Source organism: Perissodus microlepis, chromosome 11 (genome assembly GCF_051167445.1).
Source record: "Perissodus microlepis isolate ML-2025 ecotype Zambia chromosome 11, ASM5116744v1, whole genome shotgun sequence".
Taxonomy (NCBI): Eukaryota; Metazoa; Chordata; class Actinopteri; order Cichliformes; family Cichlidae; genus Perissodus; species Perissodus microlepis.
Genome location: NC_140471.1, coordinates 36,153,008 through 36,173,124, shown reverse-complemented (window position 1 = coordinate 36,173,124; position 20,117 = coordinate 36,153,008). Strand labels below are relative to the sequence as shown.

General features: G+C 43.9%; 1 protein-coding gene across 2 annotated transcripts in view; it reads left to right on the top strand.

Moving 5' to 3' along the window:
* The window catches only part of cpne4a (copine IVa), a 103,565-nt gene that overhangs the window by 13,806 nt on the left and 69,642 nt on the right, over window positions 1–20,117 (top strand). For both annotated transcript variants that reach the window (XM_084944552.1, XM_084944551.1), the window contains exon 2: window positions 6,814–7,005. In XM_084944552.1, the coding sequence (XP_084800678.1) occupies window positions 6,835–7,005 (171 nt within the window). In that variant the 5' untranslated portion in view covers window positions 6,814–6,834. The remainder of the gene's footprint in view (window positions 1–6,813; window positions 7,006–20,117) is intronic.

Sequence of the window (20,117 nt, the reverse complement as noted above, 5' to 3'; positions counted from 1 at the left end):
GTGTTCTGTCTCGGTGTAGTCCCAGTTTGGCCTTCGCGATGGTTCGGACTGGTGGAAGGCTCAGTGTAGGTCAGTCTGTGTGGTGAAGGGCGTTTGTTCTCCGGCAGCATGGTGTTGAGTGAAGAATTCTCCTTCGTGGTTTTAGTGATAAGAATCTTAATAGCTCTATAAAAAGACTCATAAGCAGCCTTTGATTGGTCTATTATAAACTCCATTGATTGGTAGAACATGATCTCCTCCACAGAAAGAACAGGTCTGTGTCCTGTTTCTGAAACATCCTTCCTTCCATCGTTCCTCAGGGCTGTAACCTGAGCCAGCTGTGTAAGGAGAATATCTTATATTTTTATTAGAGGATAAGTGTAACTTCCTCCTGTGAAGTGCTTCGGATACCAAAACCTCGCTCTGCCCGGGGTTAATCAGATCAACCCGAGTGCTGCTGATGGGATAATGGAGGGAGGTGATGGCGTGATTGGGTGGGAGTCGAGGTGGAGATACGATCACTCTGTCCTGACCCAACAGAAATGGCTTCCTGTCAGGGCGGAGTTTATCTGCCAGCAGGAGACGATGAAGGCTGAAGATCAGAGTGCTCATTAATATATATATATATGTATATATATATATATATGTGCGTGTACACATTAGGGTTGCAACAATAGTCGTTCGATACAGTGCTTTCGGTTCGGTAGGCATATGTATCGAACAATACAAAATTTTTTATTTTTTTAATCAACTTTTCTTCTGACGATGCTGTCTGTGTTGAGCGCTCAGTGGATCTGCGTTCGACTACTCCGCCTAGGCTGCACTGTCGAGTGCAGATCCACTGAGTGAAGCGCAAGCTAGCGACAGGGGCCCTTTCTCAATATGCGTACTTGCGTTGTCGTGTACTCGTGATACGTCATCAGTCGGAGACCAAGTACTGTTCCAATTCGAAGTACGCATCAAGCCGAGAACGCGAAAAAAGTCCCGGATGTGTTCTCGCTCCGCCCGTTTCATCGAGCATGCATCGGTGGTGACTTGTGTGGACTTGGTACAGCTAAATATCCCAGAATGCATTTCGTCCAAAACTCAAACGCAGCAATGGCGGACGAGCGGGGCTTTTAAATATTACTCTTTCTGGGTCACAAAATAAACTTTTAAGTTATTTTCAAGCGAGAATGTAGCTGTGTAAACTTCAAATATCTGCTCGATTTATCAAGACATCATATATTTCCAAACGTGCTCCGACGTTTTTCGGAGACGTCTGTGACCCGCCAGCTCCACAGCAGACAGCGAGGTCGAGGATCATTAGAGCCGGCGAGAACAGCGGACTCCCGGCACATCGTTTTCAACCCCCCCGCGGTCTTTTCGCTACTCAGGTTAAACAAACCCCAGCAGCTGTCTATTGTATTGAGTGTCCACTACAATAAAAATAAAAGCGTTCTAACATCTCACCTGCTTGTTTTTATTAAGATATTCATGTACACTATTTTTATTAATAGAGATTTCACTACTGAGGTTAAACATGATATATAAGTCACTTAGATCACTTCTAAATGTTAATGTTTGGTTTATTTCAGTGTTTTATTTGTTCCTGAGTAAATCGGTTTGGCTGTGATTAAAGTTAAGCTTCATAACATATTACTCAGTTAAATTAAGAGGGGACGGCAGTAAAAACTCCGGACCTGAGACATCATCAAGTACGCTGGTGTTCCAATTGTACAAATCACGAGTCCGTGCTCGCGTTCTCGGCAAGTCCGGTCTCGCCGAGAACGCGAGTACGGACTCGCGTACTTAGAATTGAGAAAGGGCCAGGAGCTAAGCTCCCTGCAACATGGCAAATTGAACCTCCCCCACCCTCATTCAGATCTGGCCTTTGGAACTATTTTGGTTTTCATGTGACGTATGACCCTGAAGGTAAGCGCGTCATGGACTAAAGTAAAACAGTATGTTGGATGTGCCACGCAATGCTCAATTGGTGGGAACTACTGCGTTAGCGCAGTTTGCTCGTTAACGTGTTGACGCCGTCCAGCCCCACGCACGGGCGATCCGCGGTAGCTCGTTAACGGAGATTTTCTGCGTTGTGGCGTTAACGTCATTTCAACGAGATTAACGCTGACAGCACTAGTGGGAACACAACGAATATGACTGCACATTTACGCCGACATCATCCTCGTGCAAAGACAAGTGGAAGCAGACAAAAACAACAAGCACGCATGCTACAAACTTTACCCGAGTCATTTAGACAGCCGTTAGCACAGGATTCTCCTTATGGGGACCTGATATGTTTAATATGCTGCTGAGAATATAGCCCAGAAGAAGCGTATAGTATAGCTTTTATTTTGGAAAGAGACATTTCTCTGTAATAAACTCTCTTTTCCAAAGATGAGTGATTCCTCAATCAGATAGATTTATTTATTTTTATTATTTTGTTGTTTCAGCAACATTAAATTTAAAAACTGTACTTTTGAGTTAAAATATATATTTATAATTTTAATAAATGACAAATTAAAAAGGCATGAACATTTTTTGTATTGAAAAAATATCAAACCGTGACACCAAAGTATCGAACCGAACCGAACCGTGAATTTTGTGTATCGTTGCAGCCCTAATAATTAGAGACGGGATGCGAGGCTCCTCACAGCAGCAGAGATATAAAAGCAGGTCTCTAATAATCAAATTAAGCAACTCAATCAGAGCAGTGTCACGGTGAGAGGGTCAGTTATCACGCACAGCGAGTCCAGACGTGTGAATTAATTATGTGAACATCGTTTTGAACATGATGTGGTAATTTTTTCTACACTGTATAATTAGATTGTCCTGGATGAATAGGAGTTACTTCATCAAATACAATTAAATGCATGTAATGAATAAAATGACACCGGGCATAAAATAATCTCTTATTCCGATTTAATTAGCACCAGTTCAGCAGACTCGCTCTGGCTGCTGGTTGCATTCATTCCACTCTGACAGGAAGGATTTCCATGCAATTATAATATGCAAATCAGTGATGAAATGAAATCACTCTGAGGCTGGGAAATGTCTTGTAAAGTTATTATAAAGTTCTCCTGTCTGTCATAAAGACCTGGAATAATTATTGTTACGTGTTGCTGCTGCGGCTCAGAGCCTCCGTGGCTGCAGTTCCTCTGACGTCCACTAGATGATCAGAAGTCTGACGTTAATGAGAAAACATCCATCTCACCTCCACCTACAACACAAAGTCCTCACAGTTCATCCCCCAATTTACACAAGTTCACAAAATCCGTTCACAGCTAATTTAAAAGAACCCAACAAAATATTATTGCTTTTTTCAGTTAATCCTGCAGCTTTACGCCTGAGCTGGAGTCTCTGAAAGGTGTTTTTTCTGGGTGGTGTCACACAAGGCACAATCGCAGGTTCTCGAGTGGTTTAAATGCTTTTCCACACGCCTCCCTCCTTACTACTCATCTCCACTTCCTGATTCACTCCCTGTCCTCCATCTGTCCTCCTCTCTTTCATTTTTCATTATCGGCTCCTCAAACACTTCTTTTCTTTTAAGAGAGTCGCTGTAGGACTTCATGATGGCCGTTGCAGTGTTTTGCAGTTATTGGCACGTTCTTCTATTTTTGTTGTTTTATGGTGGTCAGCTGGTCGGTGTGTCGCTGCCAACCGGGGAAAAAATAAAAACAAGAACAAATATTTTAAGACCAAATATAATTGCATAAACTAATCTGAATGAAAAACATAACTCTCCTGTGTTTAATCAGGTTCCATGGTTCCTCCATTGGAGATGCTTCTGTCTAGACTCCAGTAGGGCTGGGCGATATGGCCTAAAATTCATATCGCGATATAATTTGAAGCACGTGTGGTAACGATATATATCGCAATATATTCTTTTCTTCTGTATAACGTATTTTCCACACTTAAAATCCTTTAATTTTCCTCAAAAATCGAGAGTGTTCCTTATGTATGAATTCTGGTTGTGCTTACTGACCTCGAACCGATTTTGGCTGCAGAAATCTGTTAAAAAAATGTTTTAGTACAACTTTGGTAAGCCGCACTGCTTGATGGATTGTCAGAGCATTACGGCTGCCGTAGTGAGGAGCTTCGCGGAGTAATCTGGGTCCTAAACTCCGTCCGCTTCAGGTCCCAAAGTCAAACGAACGCTGAGAGTTAAAAACGGTCTAAATTCTTTCATCTTTAATAAAATCATCAGCGTTGCTGCTTTACCAGGTGTAACAATTAAGTTTAACATCCATGAAAACAGAATTTATTACATTTAACGGAGTTAGAAGTTAACAGGAAGTTAGCTCGCTAGTTTCCAATTCAAACGTACAGCTCTGCTGTCACTTCCAACATAAATGAAGACAGAAAACTAAACAGCAGTGGCGTTTGCAGGGTTACTGAAGTTGGACTACCTGGTATATAATGTTGTGCTACGTGATTGCTAGCGACACAGCTATGTTAGCATAACATTAGCACAGTGAAGCTGGAGGATGAACGCCAACTTTTTTTCCACTCGATAAAAGTTAACGTGAGGGATTCTGGTGGTCAGGGACAAATGCAATCGCATAGCAGGATGCTGTACACGGGCCAAACTTCAGTCAGGAGAACAACTGAGATCATTCATCCACAATACGAGGTTAGTCATTAATATACTGCAACAACATGGGAACAGAACAGCTGCGAGAGAATTCAACATTAATGAATCAATGTTACGGAAGTGGAGGAAGCGCAGTTTTTGGCTTTCCCCATATTTCAAAAGTGCTTCATCTCTTTGCTATGACTGTCGCCCACCATAATTTGCAGATGATAATGGTTTTAGCCGCTGCAATGCTTTCGACCAAAACAGGCGCAGCTTGATGACATCATCAACATGCGCTATTGGATAGAGCCGTATAGTCAAAATCTCTATCGTTGGCCAAATTTATATCGTTTCTATCGTATATCGCCCACCCCTAACCTGTAGTCTCTTTTACTTTGGTCGTTCCTCTGCAGCGATGTGTATTTGTACTGTTGTAAAAGCTGAAATATCCCCTACTCCCTAAACGGGGTTACTGTAGGATTACAAGCTGGATGCTTGAAAGAATCTGCGTTACAATTCCTCGCATCGGTTTGGTCCAATCAGCACAATCCAATGGTGACCATTTTTAAACAGCTGGAAGCAAATGTTTGTGGAAAAACAGAATTTAATAAGCCTGCAGTGGCGATGATGTACGAATTCACAATACAAAAGCTGCATGAATCATTTCCGTGGCTGTTAGCTTACTGCCCTTCAGAGGCTCATTGATGCTGAGCACCTGTTTGCTGCAGGAACTCAGGGTAGGTGCAAGGATTGGCCATGTGATTGGCTCTTTCTGTCTTCCTGTTTCCACTGCGGGATCAGGAGGACTCGTGAGCTGGCATTTTGTTGAGTCTTATCATGCTCTTCACTGATATTGTAACTAGAGATGGACCGGTCCGATACTGACGTAAATTACTGGATCGGATATCGGAGAGAAATAAAAAATGTAATCCGATCCATTAAATATCAAAAAAGCACCTCACAAAACTTGCTACACGGCGTAACTCGGCTCACAACCGTAGCCCGTGGGAGCAGTGTGCATCACGTGATAGAGCGGCTGTGTGTATTTGTAGCCTCGCTACCAAACCAGCATTTCATGATCAATGATCAGCTGATCGGCTTTTCTGTCTTGTTTGTTTCTGGCCCGCTTCGCACCAGAAAGAGGAAACCAGCGGCTGAACAACAGCAGCACGTTTAAGCTTGATAAGCTGTTGTTAGAATTTATTTAATATTACTTTCTACACCAGGATCTTTTTCTACAGCTGACGGCTGGTAACTGTGCAGGGGCGGATCTAGCAAAGTTTAGCCAGGGGGGCCGATAGGGCAGTAACAGGGAAAAGGGGGCACAAAGACATACTTTTCTTTCTTATTCTCATTTAAAATGTCGAGCTTTTAATAAATAATTATCTGAATCTTACACCCAAAGTTTTCATCTGATGTAAAATGTATAGAAGTTCATTACTGTATATAGTAACTGTTAAGTCTAATATGCCCTAGTAAGCTGTAGTACTTTTTGCTTTGGGAACCATCTGTGCAGTTCTGTTGAAGAAAGATGTTGAATCTATTTAATTATTCTTGAAAAATAATTTATTTCTGTGCATTTTTTTTTTCACACTGCATCAAATTAAAGTTGATTACCTCGATTAAGCATCATGAGGTGGGGGGTGGGGGGTGGTTCCCTATTTTTTTTTTGCTGGGAGTTTGAAACCCTGTTAGTTAGGTTGCTTAATATTTCTGCTAAGTACTCTTTAAAATACCAGAATAGGGAGGATGCTGCAGGTTTAAGTTTATTAGATTGATCAGTTTTGCTGAACTATGAAATATTTTGGGCGCAGTGTATTTTTTACATACAGGTATAACAGAATAGCTTTAGTGTTGTTGCTTATTTAAACTTGAGTGTAAACTTATACAAAATGCAGCAAGATATTAAAAAAAGTTTTATTGATTAAAAAACACTATATCGGATTCATATCGGTATCGGCAGATATCCAAATTTATGATATCGGTATCGGACATAAAAAAGTGGTATGGTGCCATCTCTAGTTGTAACAGTGGTGCTTTTTGTAAGTAGTTTTGAGAAGTTTCTGACCTGGTGAGGATATTTGTGAGCCTGACAGCGGTCAGGACCGATTCTGGTCAGTACATGAATCGTTCCTGCAGTGAGAAATGGCCCGATGGTGACGGTTCAGACATGTCTTTGAGGCTGACAGCGAAATGTACGCAGGGACTCTAAACTACCTAAACTAAAGGTGCTTAATGCTGCCTTTTCTGGAACTTTCCTGCTTCTCCTTCAGACTTCCTGTCCCGCCTCCACCATGAGTGACATCTACGAGTCCGCAGCCAACTCTCTGGGCTTGTTCAGCAGTCCCTGTCTCACCAAAGTGGAGCTCAGACTCACCTGTAAAGGGATCTCAGACCGGGACGCTCTGTCCAAACCCGACCCCTGCATTGTGCTCAACATGCAGTCCCACGGACAGTGGATGGAGGTAGGTGACCATGACAACCACAGTGGTTTGTAATGGTTTTAATGGTGCGTTGTGCTGTTTGCTAAAGCTTCAGATTTTTTTTGCATTAGTTTGGGGGTTTGTTTGAGTTTGAGATACTGCGTCTCAAAAATCTCTTCACACATCAGCCAGTTTCTCAGCTGAGGTTAGAGAACGATTTCGAGTTTGGCTTCAGGGTGAAGGTTCGGTTGTTGCTAGGGTTGCCAACCGTCCCTTAAAAAACGGAATCGTCCCGTATTTAGAAACAAAAGTGCACGTCCCGTATTGAGCTAATAAGGGACGCACTTTGTCCCGTAATACAGTGAGAATCAAAAGTAGTCTATAAATGTTAATGGAATTAACGCTTTGTTTGAAAACATAATTCCCAGCCCCTCTCCTGCTTTGTGACCAATGAGCTGACAGCACACTTATGACAATTCAGATTACCGCTCATCTCATTGGTCGAGGAAAGGTCGCTTACGGAGAAAATACCGGAAGACAACAGATGACCACAACAAGAAGCGTGGCCAACAGGGAAACAAACGCCGACACTGCGGTGCAAGTCTCGGACGACAGTACACCTAAAGCTGGGCAGACACTGTGCGATTTTTTCAGTCACGTTATTCAGCTCCTGCTCAAACTGCACGATTGACTCACAGGGGTTAGAAGTTCGTAGGTCACGATGCAGGTCTTACACTATACCGCCCGATGCTCTGATGCGACCCGAGTGCTCACACTGTGCCTCCATAACATGAAGGTTATAACAGAAAATCTGTCTCTCTCTCTCTCCCTCTCTGTCTTTCACTCACACAGACACACCACCACCATCAACTTTGCTAAATTGCTAATGAAAAACATGATCAGGCAGCTGTGATTGAGCAGCAGTGTAAATCCAACTATTTTCACGGTTGTTGTGGTCGTGATAATTTTGTGAGGCCACATGGAAAAGGCTCGGATGAGCTTTCCAAAGTTCTACAAGTTGTGCCTCCATCGCTTGTGTCCAGATCACAGGCTGCACTGCCGTGCTGCTCCGTCTTTTTCACCGACGTTTACGTGTTTGCGCGTGAGCAGTGCGAGTGGCTCACGAGCGATTGATGATCGGGAGCTGGTCGTGAGGTGTTAATCGCTTCTCGTTACCCCACGTATACTACACGACGCACGGTGAAGGCCAAAATCGGGCCGATCACCAAATCGGTCACACGACTCAAAAATCGTCTCAAAATGGGCCAAAAATCGCACAGTGTGAGCCCAGCATTAGAGCAGCATTAGAGCAGCAATGTTTGTTCGCTCAGAGAAAGAAAAAAAAGGCTGCAAAAGTACTGGGAGGAATGGGAAAAGGAAAACACCTGGCTGGGAAAATGCACGATAACACCTATAAAGCGCACTGCACTGTGTGCCGGCGCACTTTTTCCATAGGCATGCTTCTAGTGGTGGGCACATGAAGAACATGAGGGGCGTGAGAGCTCGGGGAACCCTTAACCAATTTTTTGTCCACCAGGCCACGGCAGGAGCAGATATAGTATGTAAACACTGGTTTGTTTTTTTAAACCCTCTGGTTAAGGTTAATATGGGCATGTGCAATGAATATCAGCGCTATGTGGCCAGAAGTGGGATAATATCATTTATTTTGTGTAATAAACAACTGCAAGGACAGATGATTACAACGAATAGATGACTAATACATAAAAGTAATACATAGATGAATAATGATGATGAGTTAAGATGCGTAATCATGGGAACAAGTGGGTTTACAAACAGGAGCAGCTGATTAGCATTAGAAAAGCTGAAATAATACCTCAACTGAAGCCAATTGTACTAAATGCACTATATGTGCACAGTTACAAGAATATTTTTCGTTCTATTGCTTTCTATTAATTTATATAATTTTAAGTTAAGCAGGACAGAGTTCTTTTAAAGAAAGATTTACTTATATTCTCAAAAGTTAAGCATGACAGGCTTCTGTTTAAGAAAGAGACCTGTTTTACTGTGTTAATGTTGTCATTTTGAGCTAAAAATAAATGGCTAAATGATCATTTGTTTCCCATGTGTTCATATCACAAAGAATACGCATCTACTTAAATCAAATTCAAATCAAGTGGTTAAAAAAACAATTTCACACACAAAAAAAAGAGCTACAAAATTCCCCACACTGGGAAGGGTGAAGACAACTGGGTTGCCCGGCCCTGGCCACGAGGTGTCCCTTATTTATTTTTCAAGGAGTTGGCAACCCTAGTTGTTGCCTAGCAGCCGTCTCACAGTGAAGTAGTGAGGAACAGGTCGTCCATTCGTCCACGTTCACAGGCTGTCACCGTTTCTGTGACATTAGGAAGTAAAGCTCACGTCTGCGGCTTCTGTCCACATAAAGAGGGGGATGTGTTACCATAGCAACCAAGAACCCAGAGCATTAAAAGAAGTGGTGATCGTTGTAAACCACGATCTCTATTCAAACCTGACCCTCTAGTTTATTTTAAAAGTTCATTTTAGTGCCTAAACATAAAAAAATCATACATTTTTAAATAATAATAATAAGCAATTATGTGTGGAAAAAATAAATAAATTCTGAAAATGTAAATAGTTGCTCTAAAGTTTTCTCCAAATGCAAAGTTTTAGCTCATTTTTTGTCGGGAGACTAAAAAACCATAAAAAGAAACATCACATAAAAACATTGTGTTCATGTTATATATGCTGTCTGATGAAGTTTATAATAAAAGGAGGTTTAGAAAGCCACGAGGATGTTTCGGTCCTGTTCGGTGGGCAGACTCTCGGACCTCAGTGAGCTCGCAGGCTTTCTGCTTTGGAAACACCTTGTTAGGATTGGGAGTGAGGGTATCTAACACCTGAGGGTCATTAGTAGGAAGCAGGAATAGTAAAAATGACTCCGAGATAAAGAAGCTGCGTGCAGGAACACGAGGACATTTTCCCTCTTTCGTTCTGCTCGTCGTTGCTGTGGCTGGTTTGTGTCCAGCAGAGATGAGTGGATATTAGCATCTGTGTGGATTTTTATTATTATTATTAATCCTTTATTTATCCAGGTAAAAAATCTCATTGAGATTAAAAATCTCATTTCCAAGAGAGACCTGGCATCATGGCAACAAAAGTCACATACCACATAGGTATATAACATTTATATATTATATTATATTTTTGTCCTCGCACATTATCATCTTTAACGTCAGTGCTGCTGATTAAAGGCACATCGGTCCGGCTGCTCGGCTCCAAGTGCCTGCAGCGGGAGTGAAGCTCCGACAGGTTAGACCACCTTTTGTTTCTGCGCCTTCAGGCTGCGCTGAGCTCAAAGCCTGAAGCCTTGCTGAGTGCATCCTGTAGGAGTCTTTAACGGTCTGAAAAGTGCCGAGAGGTGAACGAGCAGCAGCTGAGAAATAAACAAAGCGAGCCGCGAGGAACGAGAGTCAAATAAAGAGCCGCATATGAGAAACTCACCAGCCTCTTTGTTGTCTCCTTCTGTGCTTTCTACTCGCTTCAAGTCAAGTCTGATCATTCAGCACATCTTCAAACAGCAGAGGTTGGACCAACGTGCTCTCTGGGCACGCTCATTTGCATCCCAGCGCTCCGAGAATCCAGTTTGAGTACACAGAATTACCATAAAACAAGAAATAAAAAAATGTGAAACACAGCAGTAAGAACATTAAAAATAAGAATAACCACACAACAAAATGAAACCAAAATAAAAAAAACAAACAGTTAAAAACATCTGGAGTGAAGCGAGCCACCTCAGACCTGAGGCAGGTCTTTAAAATGCTCTGTTGGTGATCTGAGAGTAACAACAGCGAAGGACCGCTGGCCTTTGGCTTTTAGGAGAAAAGACAGAAGTGAGAGAAGCTGTTGGGACGCCGACCTCACAATAGAGACTTAAGAACAAATGACAGCGTTTTGAAATCGATCTATTTTCAAAGGCTCGTGCAGGACTGATGTGTTGTCTGTTCTTCGTATCGAACCATCTGCAGTCGACAGAGAGGAATTAGACACAGCAAGCGCAGAGTTTTACATGCAGCAAGCAGGCTGTCCTTCACAGCATCACTGACCTAAAATCAAGCAGCTATCCATGAAAAGACTCAACCACAGGTTGGACGTATGTGGAGGAAGGATGCTGAACCTCGGTGAGGGTGAAAGTTTGGGGAGCTGAACAAAATAACTGCAGTATGCTTGAACTTACCACATTTGTGTGGAGTGGGTGGAGTGCTGAGCTGCACCACTGTTACTTTATCCTTCAGTTTGCACTTTTAAACACAGACTGCATCACACAGACACAGGTGGATGCTCAGCAGTGCTTACCAATGCTAGACTCAGACTTCCTGACATGCTGTTACTACAGTTATTACTGCAGTTATAACAGGTCGTCAATAATTTAATTCTCCACCTTTTAGTGCACATGTGGCCACTTCTGGTTCCAAAAAATCAGCATGACCAGGCTCACACAGCAAGATGGCGCTTCCCGTATCAGTGTGTGGCATCATGGTCCATGACTTTTATGGAGGTTTCGTAAACGACATCATGGACACGTTCTGACGTACTGACTGGGATATAACCACCGGTCACGAGGGGAAGATGTGATTGGTTGGCGAGTGGTTGCTGGCGATCGCTGGCTCAAGGGGAAGTAAAATAAAAGTCAAATATGTTGGTTGAAGAGCTGAGGCCCAACTTTTACTTTGAAGGTGACCTGTGTCCTGTTTCCTGTTTGTGTTGCCCGTGTCATGGTGGACAGAGTGTCTGCAGAGAGTTTGCTTTACGTCGGTGTGTTCCATGAAATCTACGGGCATCCGCACCCATAACAGGTAGGTTTTCTCCAACCAGTCAGAATATACAGTTTTCCCCAAACGATGGCTGCCAGACACGTGACATCACTTCCTGTAATGTCAAAAACCATGACTTGATCTCTCGAATTCAAGTGCCGACCCGACAGTTTCCTCCTGGGTGGTTATGGAGTGGATAAAAACTGATTTTCCCCTCATTCGAATGTAGAGCCACCTGCAAACGGTGTGTGTGTGTGTGTGTGTGTGTGTGTGTGTGTGTGTGTGTGAGAGTGTGTGTGTGTGTGTGTGTGTGTGTGTGTGTGTGAGATCTGGACCAGAACTCCTAAGTACGTGCTTCTCAGGTGTGTAATCAGGTGGTGCTTTGGAGCTGGACTCAGGTGTTCCTGTGACAGACGGCTGTTATCTGTTTACTGCAGTGACGCTATAATAAGAGTGAAAACCGTCCTCTCCCTCCGCGGCGGCGCTCTTCTTCTCCTCTCGGATATCAGCCATCTGGAGGAGCATTTTTGGATGCAGCTCAGCTTCCTTATTGACACGACAGATGATGAAGGAGAAAAGTGATAGAATTCTCTGGTGGATTCTGTTTTTCGGGAAACTCGGATGAGGCGTCGGGTCCAAACACAGTGGGACAGTAAATTTTAAATCGTTAAAATGTAAAATTTACATCGTTATATCGTTATAGATGTCTTATATCGGGATATGAGATTGTGGTCATATCGCACAGCCCCAGGACAACGTCTTTTTTTTTTGGACGTCTACTGAACGTCTAGTGTTGACGTCTACATGGCCTCCGTGTTCGGACTATTTATAGTCCACATGTGGTCGTTCTTTTCAACGTCAAACTCGTTATAGACGCCGTTTCTATGCTGCTTCTGTTGAGCCATGTTTCCGTCTTCTCTGGAGGCCACCGGTTCATTTTTCTGTAGCTTTGTTTACACATTTGTACGCGACTCCAGTTATCGTCTGACACAATCAAATAATGTTACTGGTAGATGATCTGGAACGCCACGCCACCTTCTGACGTGGGACAGGTCATAACAGTGACGTGTGAAGGAGTGCAGCGTGATCAGCGGACGTCTGCTTCATGGACGTGGAGCAGAAATGTCCCGAGCTTTACAGGAAGTTCCAATATGTGCTGCTGCCGATCACAAAACAGTCACTTCCTCTCACGAAGCTTTTCACAATAAAACAGGACACTTGTAAAAATGAACCATATATAATGCCAATGGTTTTTTACACTTATTAAACTTATTGTACTTCTTTTAAAAGGAATTCCAATTTTTTTCCATTATTACTTTAATGTTTTTAATATTTCAACACATTTTAATAAACAACAGTTTTAACATGGTTACAAAAAAATAAGTTGATTAATTAAAATAAATAAACCAGTTAGAGAAACACAGGAAACACATGCACTGAACAGATCAACTCTGACACTTCTTTATAAATAATCTTCATGTGTATCATGTCCATAACAACAACGCTGATGTTTGTAAATACAAAACATTTGTGAATCATTTGCTGCACATGTCACAGGCGTCCAATAAAAAATGGCCCAAAGTTCAAATGTTGAACGGCATCTTGATGTCACCGCTGGGTCATGGTTGTCTGGACGTCGTATAAATGTCCAGTATTGGTCACGGACCCGATATAGACATGATGTGCGTCTATCCCACGTCCAGTGTTTGGTGGGTGCAGTGTGCATGGCGCTGAGAGAGAGGCGAGCGGCGGGCACGTGACTGAGAGCGTGCCCGATCATGACGTGTGCAGCCAGGGAGGCCTTTGCTCATCCTGCCGGTGCGCCGTGCACGGCTGCGACGTGAAGGCACGAGTGGCGTGCGGCCTGGACCCAGCACCTGCTCACAGCCCGGTGAGTTTTGCTGAAGCCGCAGCTTTAGTTGAGTGCTGGTGTCTGACATGAAGGGAACCCCTCAGGTTTCGGCCGCTTCCTGCTCCCAGCTGGAGCCTTTCCTGCGTCGTCCTCTCCTGCAGCGTCATAATGAGATGATCTCCTTTTCAAATCTCTTTTTATGTAAATTTGGACTAAATTGTTTAATGATTGTCTTTATTTGAAAGCCCCCGCCGGCCTGATGAGTAAACAAGAAAACAGTTGATATCAGTGCTAATAGTGTGTCAGCTCATCAGTGGGAAGACAAAGCGAGTGATTGTTGCTGATGGAGTGATTAAGGGGCGAGGGCACCGCCATTAAAACCCAATCAGCCTCCTCATCAGCAGCTGTGCGTTATTGTCACTTCAAACAGATTTTCCTCTTCTGCTTTCTCTGGGAAACGAGCGGCGCTCCGGGGAAACGCTCCTCAGTGAACGCCGCTGCTTTTTAGCCTCTTTCAGCGCCTTGTTTTGGTTATCCTGCACGTTTAATCGCATTCTTATCAACCTGCGGCTGGAACGAGAGCTAATTTTGGCTCCACTGAGACAGGGTTTATTCCCCCGGGGAGCTGGTGTTAATATAACCTGCCCTGCTGTGATTTTAATGCAGTCTGGAGTTTATGTGGGTCATTTTCACCCCCCCTCAGTCATAATTACAGCTGAAATGACCTCCTGTACTTTTCCAGTGCCTTCTCCTTCCCTAATTTAAATACTAGATTTGAAAGAACTTCTGCCTGTCCTTCTTTTTGAATCAGGTCAGCACGAGCACCTCCATGCCATCCTATCTGAGAGCCTGCATGAGAGAAAGAGTTCAGTCCTTTATTAGAGCCAGACTCACTCCCACCGCTGCTCTGTTTGGACACTAAATTACATTTTAGCCTTTAATTATTGACATTTCCCTGAATCCTGCCTTTAAATATGTGCTGAACTACCTGCTGGATGCACGGACAGGTTTGTTCTGAGGAAATCTCAGAGCTTCTTGTGGAGCTGAATTCCTTCTGAAATGACCCACTTGTGACTGTGGAGGACGGCTCCGGTTCACGTCACGCCGTGTTTGCCCTCCAGCTCTGCAGCGCCTCCCTGAGGCAGTAGGAAGTATGACACATGATCCGTCTGAGCGTCTTATCGTTCCTAACATAGGGTCCACTACAAAAGACCGTTGAAGTCGGCTAGTTTGGGTTCAAACTATAAAACTCATTTCTTCTAGTTGTTGGGTTGTGATTTGTCTTAAACCCACGTTTTACTTTAAAAAGCCACTAAAAGGAAACCGTGCAGGGATGTTTTCACAGCAAATGGTTCTCCGAAAGCCTTTGGATTATGTAAGAACATCACATAAAAGTAAAATATTAAAGGTGAGCTATAAACCGCTTTAATGTCGCTTCTGTGTTTGGTGTGACGATGCTGAGTATCCATCCACGCGGTCTGATTCAGCTGCATGACAGGAAACACCTCCTGTGGGACCCACCACAGCGGCGCTTAATTAAAACAGTCCAGTTTGTACAGCTGCTGTGAAGGAGAAAATGATCTATCGGGACCAGAGCAGGTACGTTTATTCCTGCTGTGGACTGTGGGACGGACTCGCTGCTGCAGGGTACGGCACTTCTGTTTTGTCACTTAACTCTGAGAGATAAACAAACAAACATCCTGATAGCGCGCTATCTCCCACCGAGGGAGGAATGATCCAACATACAGAAGGATGGAGGAGATCGGCGCACCGCCGCCTGCCTCGCCGCCTGCCTCGCCTCTGTGCTGGCATCTGTGCAGGACCCTGCTGCGAGTGGGCCGGTGTTGTTCTCGCTGCTGTGGGGTTTGAGTCTCTGGGTGTCAGCGGGGATTGTGATCCGGGTGAGCTCGGCTCTGCTGCAGCTCTTGATGCTCGTTCAGGGCCCAGCGATGCCAGTAAGTCATCAAAGTGTAATGGTGGTTTTATTATAATGTTTGCACTGATGCTGTGGTTATAAATGTTTTATTGGCCCGGGGACTGTCTTTAGTGCAGTGGACGCCCCTCTCTCCTCCCTCTGGCTTCTTTCTCTCTCCCTCATGTTTTTAATTGAACTCTCCCTTCAGTTAAATCTAATCTAATTTCATCTGAAGCTGCCTGAGCTGTGTTTAGTCAGCTGTCGGGCTTCAGTTTGGACACTGACAGAAGCCAGTGAGCAGATTTCCTTCAAAACTCGTGTCTTTAAAGCAGCCGTTTGTCAGGACACACATGTTATTCATGAGTCTACAGCCGGGCAGTGTTTGCGTGTTACGTGCTGGATGTGTAACATGCAAACAGGTGCGACTGCAGCAGTTTCTGTCCTCTCTGACAGACGTAAGTTTGAGAGTGTTGGCTCAGACAGCTGAGATGGTAACGTCAGCTGTGACATTTTCTGCTCGTCGCTCTCTGTCACTGAAATCTTCAGGGATGGAAGAGTGAAGCTTTAAGACGATAACACAACAAAACAGCTGCAAAGACACAGAATCAGAGCAGAGACAGAAACTACAAAAACACAGCGAGACACCGAGTGCCCGCAAAGAGACGCCAACCGAGCTCAAAGCGCAAAACAGACACGATAGAATAGAAATCATTACAGGCTCGGAAATGTAAACTGCACTGGAGCTCAGTTTAACATTTATTAGTGTGGAAATCCTGCTGCTCACATACAAGGTCTTAAATAATCAGGCCCCATCTTATCTTAATGACCTTGTAGTACCATATCACCCTATTAGAGCACTTCGCTCTCGCTCTGCAGGCCTACTTGTTGTTCCTAGAGTATTTAAAAGTAGAATGGGAGGCAGAGCCTTCAGTTTTCAGGCCCCTCTTCTGTGGAACCAGCTTCCAGTTTGGATTCGGGAGACAGACACTATCTCTACTTTCAAGATTAGGCTTAAAACTTTCCTTTTTGCTAAAGCATATAGTTAGGGCTGGACCAGGTGACCCTGGATCCTCCCTTAGTTATGCTGCAATAGACGTAGGCTGCCGGGGGATTCCCATGATGCACTGGGTGTTTATACACCTCTCTGCATGTGATCATTAGTTGTTATTAATCTCTGTCTCTCTTCCACAGCATGTCTTTATCCTGTCTTCCTTCTCTCACTCCAACCAATCACAGCAGATGGCCCCGCCCCTCCCTGAGCCTGGTTCTGCTGGAGGTTTCTTCCTGTTAAAAGGGAGTTTTTCCTTCCCACTGTCGCCAAAGTGCTGCTCATAGGCGCCATCTGTTTGTGTTTCTCTGTATTATTGTAAAGTCTTTACTTTAGACTTTAGTTGTTACTGTATGAAGCACTGTTGAGGTGACTGTTGTTGTGATTTGGGGCTGTAGAAATGAAGCTGAGTTGAACATAAAATGGAATAACAAGCTAATCACATTTTTTATAGCTAGTCACAGGTTATGAGTGAGAATCGACCTCTGGGGGAGTAAAATGAAGCATAGTGCAGTTCCTCTGATGTCCAGCAGAGGCAGCAGTGTTCAGTCCTCATAGACTCCCATGTTACTTTGCAGCAGAAATAAACATGTTTACAGCCTGACACACAAACTGCTCTCATTCCCCCTTTATAACATCTGTACGGGGGAGAGGATGTTTATACACTCACCTGTTTAAAGTTTGCATTATTAGGGGCGTGGCCTATGTGACTGACAGGTGGATGCAGTCGCTAACTGTGTGTTAACTAATCAGCTTATTCCCTGAACTGGACCGTTTGCGTCATTTCTAATGCAGCTATGTGACCATGAACATGGCTGCTGTGAGGTCCAGTCTGTCAGCTATCATCCAGTGTTGCTGATAAAGTGATGAAACTCTGGTTTTTAGTGACCTGTCCAACTTCAATCAAAGGAGTGAAATAACGTAAAGTGAGTGTAAGCTCTTTGCTCCAAAAAGTCGTACACCCGTTTTACAAACGCTCCCGTGTCGTGTTGGTGTCGTTCTGCTGCGCAGGAAGGACGACCTGCAGCTGGGGCCCATTTTTCTGCTGACTCTGCAGAACGGCGAGGACAAATTTCTTAAAAACCACAAACACACAAAGGATGGAAAATCAAATGATCACAGAGGAAGATTCATTTTAACAGCGTTGACACTAAAGACCAAAGAGGGGCTGTTTCTGTGTGCAGGGCTGTGATGAAGCCTGCTGTAAGACTCGCTCAGACCTGGTTTCTGGTCTCTGTCGCCCCACTTTGTGTTTTTATTTTTAGCCGTCTGGAAATCCAGATGAAATGTCGCTCGGTGTCCGCACAGACACACACCCCTCCTCTTCCTCCCCTCTGTTCTCTCTCCACACTCGCTCTTATTCTTCCTCTCGTCCCACTTTCGTCTTCGCTTCATCTCTGAATGTTTGGCTTTCTGTTCAGGTTCGCGTCTTTCTGCCGAACCTGACGTGACGGGAGGTTGAAGAGGAGGTGGGCGTCACAGAAGAGTCTGAAGAACGATTTGCGCTCTTTGTCTCGGCAGAGCTGAGATGTGGAGAAAGACGATGCTCCTTGTTCTTCAGATGCAGATTAGATCAGACTTTGAGGGATTGTGTGTTTCCTGAGACAGATGACAGGACGTTTGTGCACTTCACATCTAGAATCACAGCACGTGTTTCCCGGCTTTCTTTCCACTTCTCAGTTTTCTGATCGTTTGGCTGAAAATAAAAATGCAAACTTAAACAGAAGCTGTGTGAGCTCTGGGTTTAGATGCAAATCACTTTCCTTTGCATTTCAATTTGAAGCTCTCGTCATCCGCTGAGACTTCAGTTGTGATGATAATGTTTGGCTGATCTCTCTCAGGTCCATCTCTGCACCTCTGAACTGCTTTCAATGCAGATTAATCAGAAAGAAATGAGATTTTAGAGATTTTGAACGTGGTTGTTGTTTCAGAATGTGCTGATCTGCTGGAGTTTCCCACATAACCATCTCTGGGGTTTACAGGAAGTGATCAGAAGCTGTGTGACGATGTCATGCCAATATGACCAAAATCTGTGAGGAATGTTTTCAGCACCTCGCTGAATCTTTGTCACGAAGATTTAAAGCAGCTCTGAAGACAAAAGGCTGTACCTAATGATGTGGCTATGAGTGTATACAGACAGGACTGAATGCACAATTAGGCACAAAAGGGAACAATTTGAAGTTCTCATTATCCGCAGACAGAACAGGAACACAGACAATATAATAACCGCAGGCGTCGCCCCCTGCAGGCACTAAAAATACTGCAGGTTTAAGCGGTTTGAGCCCTTATGTTTGGTTCAGAAACTCCATCTTTTATAAGACGATGACACAGAGGTAGGGAATCAGTGGGAGGAGTCAGACAGGAAGACACAAGGAAGAGGAACTGCCAAAGTAAAACAGGAAATGGAAACCAGGAAGACAGACACGAGAAGCCAACTAGAAACTAAAATCAGGATATAGAAAAAAATCAAACCTCCTCCACGATCGCCACAATAAAGTGCCCTGTGGGGATCTATTGTAGTTGAATATGATAGGTATTAGTGATATGATGATAGTGTACTGCATGTTATCACTCTGTAGATTATCCGATGGTCACGATGAGATTTAAATTAAATTTGTATGTAAATAACAAAGTGTGCACGGCGTCCTTCAGCCTCGTGTTCTTTGTCTTTGTTACAGATCTAATGTAAAACAATGGCAGCTGTGCTTTTGTCAGATTGTAATTTTAACTTCGAATCTTCACACCTCTCTTTCACACAACCCCCACAATCCTCTCATCACGCTCAGACGTATATATGAATGTGCAATTAAGACCACATTTTATTTTTATAGTGCTTTTTTGCTGCTGCTTCATTAGAGAAGCTGTGAACAGGAGACGAAAGACGTGAGAAAAGTATATGAACACGGAACAACATTAAAGAAATACGCCAGTTTTCCTGTAATAGACCCGCCTGTTTCAAAGCTCCGAACGCTCTTTGTAGTGCGACAGGGAAGAAAGGTTCATTTGGCTCTATTTCAGAGGCTTCGAGTGTTTTTGTGTTGCTGCAAAGAAGATTTCTCTGAGGAGGAGTGACGAACTTCTCCATCTTATCTAAACACAAATGCAGCGCATGTGATTCCTGGGATCATATAAGTGCAAGCTGTGTGTGTGGCCATCAGGTTTAAAGCATTTAGATCAGGGTTGTCAAACACGAGGTCTGTGTAACCCGTCTGGTCCGTTTAAGGCAGCTTCGCTCGGGGCTGTCGGTCAAAGTGAAAAACGGCTCAAAGAAATTGACAGGTGTGTTTGTTTTGGTGACTTCGTTAGCAGGTGCGGGTCGTACCTGCAGCCGTGGGGAGGCCCACCATGACATCACCGCCACACTCTCTCACTGAGATGTTTAAAGTGATAGTTGAACAGGTGATCTGAGGCTCACCTGGAGGGCCAGAGGAAAAGGTTTTGCTCCTGATGCTTTCTGGGATAGCTCAGTAGGTAGTAGGGCTGGGCGATATGACCCAAAATTCATATCTCGATATTTTTTTTTTAAAGCCATAAAGTAAGACCAAACAG